Here is a 13,462-nt window from a genome sequence, read left to right as displayed (position 1 = left end):
GCCCCTTTGGTTCTTCATACACCGAAACTAATCGCTTCGTCAAGCCGATCTTCGACAGTACATTACGCACTTTTCTCGTGCCTGACATTTATCGGTATGAGCGACAGTGTGCATTGTCGGAGACCTTTGTAATCTGTGATATCTCGAAACGAATTCTTCTATAATACACTAGAGGCGTTCCATTCTGAATTTCGCGGAGGACTCGCTCAATTACCGCAACACAGCTTAGCAGAGCTAGCGATCTCGGGTTTCGCAAAACGAACGAAGGTGGAAACGATCGTTCATCGCCCAATGGTACGATCGGGTAGATTAATCGCGGGGTTCCTCCTTTTTGGCCACTCTAAATCTCTCCGAGCAGGAAAAAGAGAGGCACGACGCAGATTGCTCGGTTACTCGTCCGCCGCGCGCAGGGTATGCGAATTTTCATCGAGCCTCTCTCCTCGGGAGCCGCGCGCTATTTCAGCTCGTTAGGATAACGAGGATCTAATGTCGCGTTCACAGCCCGGCCAATTACGCGTTACGGTCCAAGGAGCGCATCTTTCGGCAGATCCGCGTCGCGACCGTGTTCCCCGGAAACGAACATGACCACCACGATCTCCTCCGCTTCAATTAATTCGAGATTTCGCTCGGTATCGCGTGAATGGAAACGCTTCTGTGCGATTGCCAGAGGTACCTGCAAACTTGCCAAACAAATTTTGCCAAAAAACAATTGAACAGAATTAGCCCAGATACCCACTTGCGTGTCAGGATTAGAAATCTGAAAGTTGCTCGAAACTCTATGCTCTTAAACTAAACCTGAATGTTTCAAGTATTGTCATAGGGATTAATTAATCTGAAAATAGCTTTCCTCGTAATCGGAGCAACCAGTCGAGGGTGAAGATTTAGAATGGCAAGCAAAGGATTCGCTGCGATCTGGCGTCGCAATGAATCTTGACCTTTCCCTCCGGGATCAAGGAATCTTTTAATGCTCAGTCGGGGCAGAAAAACGCCTTGGCTCGTTACGATATAACTCATACGCGGAGCCCTTTCACGTCCATCGGCGGGCCCCGCGATGAGAGACACGCGTTCACAAAGCACGTCCGCGGCCCTCTTTCTCTCCTCGTACGGGGTGATCTATTGGCGAGACATCTGCCGCCGTGTCGTCATAGAGACGACGCATTTACGGGCAGCTAAGTGGCCTTTACCCGCGGTTCCCGAAAGCGGGGCGATAAATTTCGCTTCGCCTCTCGCGCGGCCCGCCTTTAATTTGACGGCCCGAGACTCGTTACACTCGTTAGCAGCGGGACCGAGAGCAAACGCCGCGGACCTGACGCCGCTGACGCGAGCGAGAGCTTCCCGAAAGCACCCAGAATACGCTTTGACAGTAGCCGAAGGGGCAGGTGAACGGGGGAGTGTCGCTCGTTGGGAAATGTTTTTGTGTTATTGAGCATCCTTTTCTCAGCAGATACGGTGTAAGTATTTTTTTGAGAGATCAGGAAGTCACCCCCACTATTGAAATTTAGATATTTAGTTAGGAGAAGGTAGTCTTATATCATTAATTTAATTTAAGTCCCTCTTGAGCAAACGCTCAATTACAACACTGTGTCGTATGTCCACCGATCAATTAATACCCACGGTCGAGCTTCGCCTGCTCGAGATGGTAATTCACATCGCGGGAGGACGAGAAATGTCCCAGTCGAGGGTCCTCCTCAGTTTCTCTGCAGACCAAGCTCTCGCCGCAGATCACCGGAAGTGGTCGCTCGTGTAGCTTTTCCCCAGTGGCTGATATTGTAATAAACAGCCGGCGGAGGTCCCATTAATTGTGGAGGATCGCAAGGTGGTCGCCGAACGGCGCAAGAAGGTGAAATTTAGTGAGCCACTGGTGGAAACGTAGAGACCCCTAATGGCCATTCCGATGACTATGGTTCTCGACCACAGCGGCAACTCCCTACCACCATCCCTTCGCCTGCTGTTCTTGCACCCTCTCGTCCCTCGCGCCTTGTCCTCGGCTCTCTAACTCGTTTTCTCCACCCTGCCGCGGCACTCTTGGCCTCTCTGCCGTATATGCAACGGCGTTCCAGCAATTACGCATCGCCGCAGTTAAATACAATGGCCAGGACAACGACTCTGTAATTTATCCCCGGTTTGGCCCACCATCCGCGCGTTTGTTTCCAACACTGCAAGAGGACACCGCCAACTCCGCGTCCTTTCTCTTTCTCTCCTGCTGCCCACCCCCTTTGTTGCGTCCCTCTACCGCGTCAACAACCCCCCAACCCCGAGGCGGACGTTCTCCGCGTTTAAATTAATGATAATTAATAATGGCGAGTCGTATGGACGCCGTTCGTCAGCGGTGAAATACGGAAGCTTCGCGGGAAAGCTCGCGTCCGGAAGGATTTACTGGGAATATTAAAATTGGGATAGTTTCGCAGCAAAGTGGACGTTTCGTGGAATCCTGTGGCGGGAAAAGGAGAGATGATGATGGAAGAACAGAAATTAAGCATTGCTTCGTTATTGTAGGTCGGATATTAAATAAGTGGAGTGACTAATTATGAGTTAGCAATTAGTCTTCAATTTACGGTTAGCAAATAGTTCTGTACTTAAGCCAGCAGGTCTATATCTCTATAGAGATTTATGATAGAAATATCTGTCAGGTATTTTTTATCTGTCTGTAATATTGAAAAACTTAGAATATTTTTCATTTTTCATTTCATAAAAATTGTCAGTTTCCTGCAGTATATTCGTCTAAAAGCAAAGACAGAATCGCGACAATCGAGGCAAGTCTAATTTTTTCGGTTCAATAAAGACCAGACGAGTATGTAAAATCGATTTCACCATTGCTCGCGAAAATACCGTTGCACGCAATTACGTTGGACAATACAACGGGTTTGCGCGATAGAATTACCAATTAGGGATCGTCACGGTTAAATACAATGGCCAACGACAACGACTCTGTAATTTATCCTCGGTTCGAGCTACCGTTTGCCTGGTGTTTTCGAACGTCGGAAGAGTTCGTCCATGTCGTTGTGTCCACCCTGGATACTGGACCTCGTTGCGGCTTTTGCGTTCAAATTAACGACAATTAATAACATTCAGCGCCGAGTGTTTATTCGAAATCTGCCATCGAGCGCGTGAATTTCGGTAAATGGAATTTTCGCGTTAATTTCGCCGTTGCTTTTAACTATACCCGCATCAGAAATTCGAATTTCAGTTTTATCGGAACGGCAGTTCAATTGAACATTTTGAATTCTTTTCTGTTATAAAATTTTAACCAATCAGCGTCCCCATTTTGAAACATTGTACGCTGATGTGTTTCTTCTTACGAAACGGGCAATTTCCACGGCTGTTTTTGAATTTTTTCCGCTCCTTTTGGAGCAACAGTCCCTCCCAGAAGGAAATTCGTGCGTGTCGAGCGAGAATGCCGCGCGTTCGTAAATCTGTTCACCGGCGGCCGCGTATGGCACCGTCTAACAGGTGCACATTGTCGCTTATCCGATGTCGATCGCCGCTGCCATGTGCTACGCGTTTGATCTAGTCGCGCACTGTCATCTTCGCCACGTTCCATTTGTCGGTCGCGCTCGAGATACCGGGTGGCTCGTTAATTTAGGTTCAATTAGCGCGTCACGGTGTGTCACTGGGAATGAGGCGTGCAAGAGGCACCGTGGTTCGCAGCCCTTCCACGATCCACATACTTTTTGGCCACGTAAATTTTACTAATTACCAGCGGGTTCTGCTTTCGCTTCAGGTATTTTCGCCCATAATTTTTGAATACTGTCGGGCATCGCAGGGTCGATCGTCGCGCGAAATTTGCTGCATTTCAACCGAATCGAGAACAACTATTCTCTGATCCTCGAATTTATTTAACAGAGAATTTACGATTGAGAAAGTTGACAATTTTCGGGTTTCTAAAGAGAGCAGCGGTTGCTCCAGATGCGCAGCGTGTTTGAATGAAGCCGAGGAAGGGGCTCGAGGACAGGCGAATAACGTAGAGGGAACGAGTGTGTATTTTTAATTCGATTTAATCGGTGGCAACATGTAAGCGGGTTACATAGATTATATCGACCACTTATTGTGTGACACTGGGATATATGCATACTTTCCAAGTCTGTCTACACGAGTGTAATATATATATATATATATGTATTTGTATGTCGGTACAGCAATTAGGAATATACAGTGTGAGATCGTTTCGCATTCGCACTCGTACATACACAATAATACATATAATCTTCGCGCGGCAATTAACTTTATCTCGTATCATACATATACACATTACGACCAATAGTCTTATTTACAGCTATGTACACAGAAATAAATAATTTAAGCGTCTAATCGATAAAGATCGTATCGAGCTTGGGTACTAGAATCGTATCTACGCGAATACAACATATATAGTCGACAAATATAAAGTCTCAGTCTGTGATGTACAATTCTATACGAAGAGCAAATATACTCTATCGTAATTTCATTATGTCGAGATGTTCTTCGGCTATATCTAAGCTACGTATAAAAATGATTTGCAATTATTTTATGTAGCTAAGGTGGATTTTTAGACTTCGCCAAATCACTTACAATTCCAAGACGTGAGCCTGTTCTCGTCCTTGGACCGCGCGAACGACTTCGTTTAATTAGTTCCAACGAGGTCGATCCGCGACGCCAGGCTGGCTGGTCGACCCAGGCCAGGGAAAGAAAGAAAAGTGAAATTTCTCACGGCGTTCGACTTTCTCGTTTTTCATCGTTAGTGCGAATGATTGCTCCCAGTCACGATTTCCTCACCATCCTCGTCCACGGGCACCGTCGAGTGATTGTAAAGACCTTGGGCCATCAGCTGGAGTGCCAGGGGATTTTTCTGGCCGCTGGCTTTCTTGATTTTCGCTCTCTTGTTCTGGAACCAGATCTTGATCTGCGCCTCGTTTAATCCCAGGTCCCTCGAGAGCTGCTGCCTCCTTCTCTCCGTGAGATATCGATTTTCTGCGAATTCCCTCTTCAGCCTCGCCAGTTGTTCCGCGCTGAACGCGGTCCTCGGTCTCTTCTCTTCCGGCGAGCCGCTCTTCGCGCCGCTCTGCGATCGCTTCACCCTCCGCGTTCGAGGTCCTGAAACATTCCAAATGAATCCACCGTTGATTACTCCCGTTACTGTTTCATTTCCCTTAAGAATGAATAGGAACACTCGACGGAGATTCTTGCCGAGCTCCGCTTTATTTAGCTATTTGGCTAATGCTCGATCCGCTCGCGAGATAAGGAATAAAGGCAATATGAGGAATTATTATCATACAATAGGAGTGCTCTAACAGCTCTATGCTCGAATTCGCAACGGCGCACGTTCACCGTCCGTAGATCCTGTTTGAACAAACGACGACGCCCGTTCCTAGCGGAAAACGCGAGCCCGAGCGTTGCGCCAGCGAGAGATTTATTGGCGATGTTCGGCCAATCTTCCGCGGGACAAGTATGTAAATGGTAATTAAGCGGAACAGAATGAGGTTTCTTTGAATCCATACTTGGCTCCTGGCGGCTATCTGCGCCACTGACCAGGATAATTTTATTTTACGGCGGCCTGTGTATTAGAGCTAGTGCCGCGCACCGAACCTTATCTGCCGCGACTATCAACGAGGCCTAGATTATATTACAGTGTACTTCCAAATTGGGCACGCGGCTTAGGGGGATTGAAAAATATTCGTCGTCGTGACCGCTGCCCTGCTAGCGCATGTTCGCCCCGATGAATATTTATAAGTGGCATAACATCGAAACACGAGGCTCAAGCGCTATCACCCGACAAGTAGGGATCGAGTTGTGCTCGCTTTCTTAACCGGTCGCGAGGGAAACAAATCTTTACGACTATACAGAATTCTGATCACAGTTCTTGAAGATTTGTTGAGCCTCTAATTGACTGGGATAGTATACAGAGTGATCAGTTTAACTGGAAACCCTTGGAGTGTTGGGAGCATTTACAGTAAATGCTGTTAGCATTCTAAGTGCTGCTAACACTCATTAGAGGGTTTCTAGTTAAACTGATCACCTTGTATATCAAGATCTAGATATTCTACTCCTTCCATTTTCTAAGTAAGACTTCTGCCCCAAGCAAACTTCTCTGAATCTTCTAAATTTCCCCGATTGAGATCCATCATCGACCATCGCCCATCACTGTCCAAGGCCCCAATTAGCGGGAGTCGAGTGACCACGAAAGATCAAGATTCGAAGTAATTAGTAACGCGGTGGTCGAGTGGTAGGACCACCCTGACGCAGGAGCCTAGGCACAGTGGTATCTGGGGCGCAGTGATTGCAGAGGGTAGATCGCGGATATATGTTGCGCACAATTAGGTTCTGCGAACGGGCGCAGGTGGTATCGAGTCGGGTACGTTCACCCTGCAAGGCAGCGTTCAAACTCACAATTATGCATAGGCTATGCCTGTTCGCGATCAGCGTAACAGTTAAGATCGCCAGCACGAGGCAGCATTGTGCCGTGTCTCTACATCGGAACTGGAACAGTTCGGGAAACTGGTGTTTCATTATTAAACTCGATCGCGAAACGGAGACCGATAATTAGGGAGGAAGTTTACACGCCGCGCTATTTTTCGATAGGAATCTATTTCGCGGGAAACCACGGTTGATTTACATTGGAAACTGGTTTCCAGATGTAACGGTCAGTGGAGTTAATTGATTAAGCGAACACGGAGAAACGGTGGAACGAGAATTGCCAGTATGGCTACTTAGTTGAGTACCGGACTTCACCGATACTACGATTAACTGAGACGTATCTGTCCGTCGTGCACGCGGATCCAGCGGATACGCTCGACGAATTAATTTTTATGCCCGACCGGTCCTGGTTATCGATCAGTTTCGCGGCTCGAATAAATTAAAGTTATTACTTCTTTCGTACATTTGCATAAGATTAATGTGGCTTTATGGCTGATCTCGCGCCAATGCGATGACAGGGTATTCTGGTAAATTGAGTGACTCGACCAGCCACTTGGAGACATTTCTGACGCGTTAGTGGATATGTCAGAGGTTTGCTTATAGCCCCTATAAATATTCAGACAGTACACAGTAGCATGGAAAACTAGTCTATATAGAAATCACGATTGTAAAGAAGTCAGGGAACCTACCGGAAGACGGCCTGTCCGAGTATCTGGTGCAGTAGACCCACGCAGGCCAAGGACTCTGTCCATTCAGCCCAGATTGCTGGTTCGCGATGGGATTGGGCGTGCTGGCCGAGCTGCTGTCTCCGCTCAGCGAGTCGCCGCTAATAGTCGATGACGTTGAGCCCAAAGAAGGCGCCCCGGTGACGGAGCTTCCGGTGACAGAGCTTCGACTGCTCGCCAGGCTCTCGAGGCTTCCGCTCCTGCTGAGGCCAGTGTTCCTCTGGAGAGGCGACGTCAGCCCGCAATGGGAAGAAAACAAGTCCCTGTCTCTGTGCACCGAAAAACTGGTCGTTTGAGGCCTCGAGGGCGAGAGTCTGTTCGAAGACAGGCTGAGGTCTCGGGGCAGAGAGAGAGGACTGTGTCGAGGAATCGGGACTGGAATCGTCGTCGAGTGTCCATTGGACAGGGCAGCCTGCTTGGGTGTCTTCGTGTTGAGGATAGCCTCTCGGCCGAACTCGGGTCGCAGAATGTTCACCACGCTGAATCTTAAAGGGGTTTCGATGTCCTCTTTGTGGTCTTGTTGCTGGTCTTGATGAGGGACCACGTGACTGTCGGGAGAGCGGACTCTATGAGGATGGTGGTGATGATGGGGATGGTGACCGATACCTAGCCGAAGACCGTACGCGGAGTCCATTGTCACTAGAGCCACGCTCATCTTTAGATTTATCGAATCGCCTTTTGTGTTACTATTCTTCGAGAGTGTCTTCCCGAACGACAGTCAGAGGATAGGAAATCAGCCCTGACGCTAGCCCTCTGTTGTCATATTTGTGAGGGGACACGGAATCACACTTGTCACTTTGACAGTTTGTAGCTCTCAGTCTCGATAGTCAGCTGAACGAGTGTCACTGATCGGAGCACTGACTCACAATCTAGAGGTTCTGTCTTTAGAGTTTCTCTCAGTATCACTACACGTGTCACTGCAACTTCTTCACAGAGCGTAAACACAGATCGTTCCTCTGTTCCCTGTCACTTTTTTCCAAGAATCTTCCTCCCGCGTTATTGCATAATCTCTTCGATGATCCTGCGTGGTGTCGATCACGTGGCAATTTCGTCCAACTGCGAAACCACGTCGCGCTTGGCGTCCCTGCTGCCCGAAGTGAGATTAACGGCTCGACTCTGGATCTGCTCCAAGAACGACAAGTCTCCTTAGTATTGGCTTTTCTCGAGGTTTCCGAGGACTCGAGCGAGTGCTGTGACGGGTCTGACTGGCTGTCCATCCGTCGCTCAGTGATGTCTAAACTAGGGGACCTGTGGTCCCTACTTACCGCTCTCCCCTCCGTCCCCCTCGTCCCTTCACTCCTCCTACGCCCCAGCCTCGAGTGCAGTGCACTAGACACCCTCGATTGTATCTCTATTAACTCTTCAGTCACAGGCTCCGCCCACTGGCGTAAGGTCTACCCTACTCCTCGGAGACCGAGCATCCCTACCACCATTGGCACCGATAGTAGGGGGCTGAGGCTACAGTTTACCACGATCGATGCCGCTGTATCGTTCCAGTCTCGTTTCGACAACGACGAGATTTTTGTCCTCCGTGCTCTTCCTCTCCTGCACATTTCTAGGGGAGAAAATGTCTATTTGCTGTGTATTATTGTAAGCGTTGGTTTTTGGACAATCTTGGAGCTTCTGCTTCAGATAGTATTGCAGTACTTGTTGTACGATAATTTTCTATATCGAATCTATATCCCCACGAATGATCAACAAAGTTTTAGTCAAATGAGGAGGCTTCTAAGATCTTTTTAAGTCAGAATTAGGTTCTTCGGACAATTTTAGTTCGAAAGCAAAGGTATCCGCGCCACTGGCTGAATCAGTTGAACCGTCAACTTCTCCCCGCCCCGTTTCAATTCCCCACCACCGAGACGCCCCGAGATCTCGCCCATATTCTTGCCCCTCCCCGCGAGGCCACGCCTATCTCGCTCCCCTCCCACTTTCGGTGCCCACTACTCCATACTTCTGTTCCTCCCCACTACGATTTCCCATCCAAGAGGCAGTTAATTCATTTCTTCGAGTCGACGAGCGATCCTCTCGCTGACGTGGTTTTTATCGTACCGTCCGTCGAAATTGCTTCATACAAAAATTTGCACGAACATCTAGGGATCCACCTCTTCCCTTTTTTGGGTGGGGCTTCGCGACGGTTAACGAACAAATGTATTAACCGTTCTGCAGCTGCTCCACAGCCTCCTGCATCCAGTCTATCCTTGATATCTCTCTGCACTTTCGTCTACCTCCCGTCACGTGATTCATTTTATGGTCTTTCGATCGTTAGACCCCTTCGCGTCGAAAACGAGCCAGTGAATCGATTGTTTGTTCGGAGGTGGGACTGAGGGAGTTGATGTTCGCCAAAGGGGATTGTAATCCTTGTCATTGATCATCTGTGATGATGTAGTCAGGAAACAGCTTATTTCCAGACACTGTGTTTCAAAGAGGATAATTTTGAAATCTGTGTAGATGGAGTTTGTTCTCGGCAGGAAGCTGGAGCAGGCTTGAGCTCTTGCTTTAATCTGATAGATGGGGTTAATCGTGAATGTAAGCACAGATTGCTGCGTGCCTGGCGTGGCACTCGTGGACACTCCGGTAACGTAATTAGTATCATTAGAAACAGTGACGACACACTTGGCCAGTAACTAGTGGACGGAAAATTACAGCTATTAACCCTTTTAGTAGCTAATTGCATGAGATTCCCTTCTTCTTCGGAGACCTTATTTGCTGGTGACACGAAAGAAGCAAGTTTATGCATTGGAAACACGTGGGACGTGTAGAAAGTTGACGTTAAAAACGCGCGAAGTCAAAGTTCGCTCGTATCAAACCATAAACTTAATTTACAGCCCATTAGAATCGAACATTTTTCTATGAGTCATCGTCTAGGAAACTTAAACAGTTATCATTGTTTCAGTCTCTAGAAAGAACGATTAAATTAGTATAGAGTGTAGATGTTACTTCATTGGTGTTAGAGGAAAAATTATATTGAGCCTTTCTGCTGTCTTTTATTTCTAACAAACCATGAAACAATGTAGCAGAGATAACACGCAATTGTAATACCGAACCGAGTTTACGACTTCGTAAAACGTGCGATACGATAGTCATGGAAATGCGACAAGTTCACCGAGAGATAACTCCAAAAGCTTACAGTACATTTAATTAGTAATGCAAATACTAACTACCGTTTAAGATAAAATACTTGTAGGCCAATTTTACGCGTTACCCAACACGTGTTCCCTAGTTGACGCAATTGCCAGCTCGATACATTTGCGTCAACAGTTTTCGTAACTCCGTTCCCAACCGCGGCCAGATTCGGCTTGTACAACAGAAGGCGATCCTCCTTTGTTCCGCCAACGTGGACTCGCCGAAGAATCGTGTAAGATCGTTGTTACGGTCTACGGTTTTATTAATGACCACACCTAGGGATACCAGCTGCCACGTGAACCACAAAGTGATCATTAGTTGTTGGCTCGATTCGTGTAAGAACAATAATAGAGTTAGCCGCTATAAATAACCTTAACGTGTCTATCCATCAATAGAGGCCCCGTCTAGAGAGTGGGACTGGATTCTAGGCTGCTTTCCAGCAGGAACACGGGCTGGAGGGGACCGATCCTCTGAACTAGTTTCCACCATCGTCTTCCTTGGCTTCTGCCAAGGTACACATGGTAGCCCACTGTTATTCAGCGGCGAAGAATTTATGGGGATAGATTATCTAGGATTTTGCCCCCGGGGGAATGAAATTTTAGGGTAAAAATTAATATTCGTTTATGAACCCCTAGCTTGCTGGAAGATTGCTTCAGGCAAAAGTATTCACGTTACCAGTCAAGGTACTTCTATTGTATCAGAGAAACGTGAATCTGAAGGATCATCCAGGTGGAAATCTCAGTAGTAGGTACTTAACACGCAGATGCTTTCCTCTATGGACCCTTCACGCTGTGATACATCTCTGACTGCATCGCAACTCAAATGCCTTCCAATAAAAACAAATCAGCTGTTAAATTCATCGGAATGCCCCATCGAGGAGTCCATCCAGGACTCCGAAAGAAGAGAAGAGCCCAGAGGACTTCGCTCTGAGGATTGACACTGTCATCCATCTCGCAACTGATTGTCGTTCAAATGTATTCCAACAAGAACGGTGCATCGAGGGGCAAATGCAGTTAATTCGTTCGTTAGAATCCGTCGATGCCCGCGTGCAGCTCGAAAGGACTCGAGTCCAAAAGAGAAAACGCCTAGGGCGAGACCAATCGCGAGTCTCGTACGTCAGGGATTGATTGGGTTTTTCGTTGGGCTTGCAAAAGGAAGAACGGGACCCAGGATCTCGCCGCGGCGATCATTATTCCCCGAACGCGATTTGTAAACGGGTTCTATTTATGGCACTGCAAACTCTATAATCAGCCGCCGCAGGGGCGACGACTTATTTAGAATAATTAATGCAGGTACGACCTCGGGAACCGGTTGCCGACCAATCCGCGCCTGAAACTCCCCTCTTGGCGAGTTCCAGAGGGGAAACAAGGGGTGTGGTCAAGGACTGGCTCCACCCACCCTGCCCGATCCACATGCAACCTCGCGTGCGAACTCCTCGCTTCCCCTTCTATTTCATCCCTTCTCCTTTTCCGCCGCTTTTTCAAGACCCTTCGGATACTTTCTAGAGCAGAAGCCTGCGCGTAGCCATGCGCGTCTGAACGAGATATCGCGCAACCCTCCCGCAATCTCGCGGCACTCAGAGGAAATTTTCAGAACTGCGAGAACTGGAGTTGTTCTCTCAACTGATGGTCTTGATCCACTATTCATGTTGCAGATAGTCAACAATTATAGAGACGTTAATTTCAGTATCCAATGACTTGAGCAGGTTCCTCGTAATACAAAGTGCAATTGCATCGATCGGTTTTCGTTCAGTTTGCGAGGTAACACCAGCTTAGAATACAATTTTCTTAGAAGCCCTCCTGCCCTCTAATATTCCCAGACCTGTACCCTCTAAACAGAGACGTACATCAACTTCAATCCCACTACCACAAAGGTTCCATTTAATCTACGATGTTGCACGATGGTTCGTCCATTCGATAAAAGGTCTAGCTCCAGTACACATTATACCAGGGGCGTCGATAATAAATGCGGCCGACGGACGCGTGAATCCAGATAACTACGCGATCAATCGGGCTGATTGAAAGTATCCGACGGCCAGGCCTGTCGTACATCGATGAAAGTGCAGTCCATCTCGCCTCCCACCCTCCGTGCTTCCACCCTAGCAGACACACCCCTGCGAGACACCGTCGATGATTCCCCTAATCCCGTTTATAAACACTCGACGACCACTCCCACCTCCCCTGCTGCGGAGGGATGATGCGCTCCTACCCTCGACAGGGTCGCTGCTCGTTTTCACGGCCTGTTACCGCGCGTCCCGCGATCGCTCGAGTATATTTATACGCCAGCTGAGATAATGTACACCCGGTACATGCGAAGATAACCGCACCCTGGGGATGCGGTATGCTGCTTATGAAGCGTTCTAACACGATGGGGAACCGCAAAGTGTACTGATTTATCGGCGGGGAAGTGATGAACGAGGAGAACGCGTCTCTCCACACGCTCAGCTCCTCCGAGGGGAAGTGGATCTTCCGTCCTAGAAATTGGGTCTGCCAGGGAAGACGAGGGAGCGCGATTGCCTTCGACCTGGAAAGAAATGAGGGGGATCGTAGAGAGTACAATACCTGGGACAGTTGATCGGGAGGCCTGTTAGAGACTCGGTAGGTTCTGGTACAGTGGTAACGTTTCAAGAATAACCTAGTAATGAGATCATCAGAATGCTCCACGGTGGAATTTTTTACAATTGGCCCCGATCGGTCGTGTGGCCCCAAAGAAAGGGGAAACAAGGTAGAATCGCCTCGTCAGTCAGATTTTTTCCCGCTCACCCCTAACCTGCATTCTGCCGTCTTGTCCCGAGGCAAAAGGGAACAATGAGAACGCCTAGCCCGACAAGAGAACCAATTACCGGGCGAACTTTTTCTCGGCCGCCCGTTAATCACATTAATCCATTTACGAGCGAGCGAACGGGCCGTGTATACATCGGGGCAGCGAGCGAAAAACGCACGAATACGCACGAACTCGGGACTCTGGCTGCCGTCGAGGAAGCCAATGTAAAATTGGTACGTGTTCTGCGTAATCCAGCACCTCGGTTCGCCCGAATATGGCGCTACCCACCCTGGTCGCATCGGTGCCCGATGCCTTCTATTCTAATGGTCGTGGCTCTCCTGGCTGGTAACGAGCTGGCCAGGACGAGGAACGCTCGCCACAAGTTAAGTAGACGAGAGAAGAGGATCGTGCTGTGCGCAGCGCTTCGTCTCTTGTTCGTCCGCCGATCGTAGGTGACCACCTGG

General features: G+C 48.4%; 1 protein-coding gene across 1 annotated transcript; it reads right to left on the bottom strand.

Moving 5' to 3' along the window:
• Positions 1-4,131: 4,131 nt before the first annotated feature.
• On the bottom strand, positions 4,132-7,770 carry LOC143185658 (segmentation polarity homeobox protein engrailed). The gene is made up of 2 exons (XM_076388841.1): positions 7,080-7,770; positions 4,132-5,070 (listed from the first exon to the last, which is right to left on the bottom strand). Exons 1-2 carry the CDS (start codon positions 7,768-7,770, stop codon positions 4,715-4,717), a joined length of 1,047 nt encoding a protein of 348 aa, XP_076244956.1. The 3' UTR covers positions 4,132-4,714.
• Between the last annotated feature and the right edge of the window lie 5,692 nt (positions 7,771-13,462).

The sequence above is a fragment of the Calliopsis andreniformis genome, chromosome 12 (assembly GCF_051401765.1).
Source record: "Calliopsis andreniformis isolate RMS-2024a chromosome 12, iyCalAndr_principal, whole genome shotgun sequence".
Classification (NCBI taxonomy): Eukaryota; Metazoa; Arthropoda; class Insecta; order Hymenoptera; family Andrenidae; genus Calliopsis; species Calliopsis andreniformis.
The sequence above is the reverse complement of the archived record's forward strand: the minus strand, read 5'-3'. Positions and strand labels throughout refer to the sequence as shown.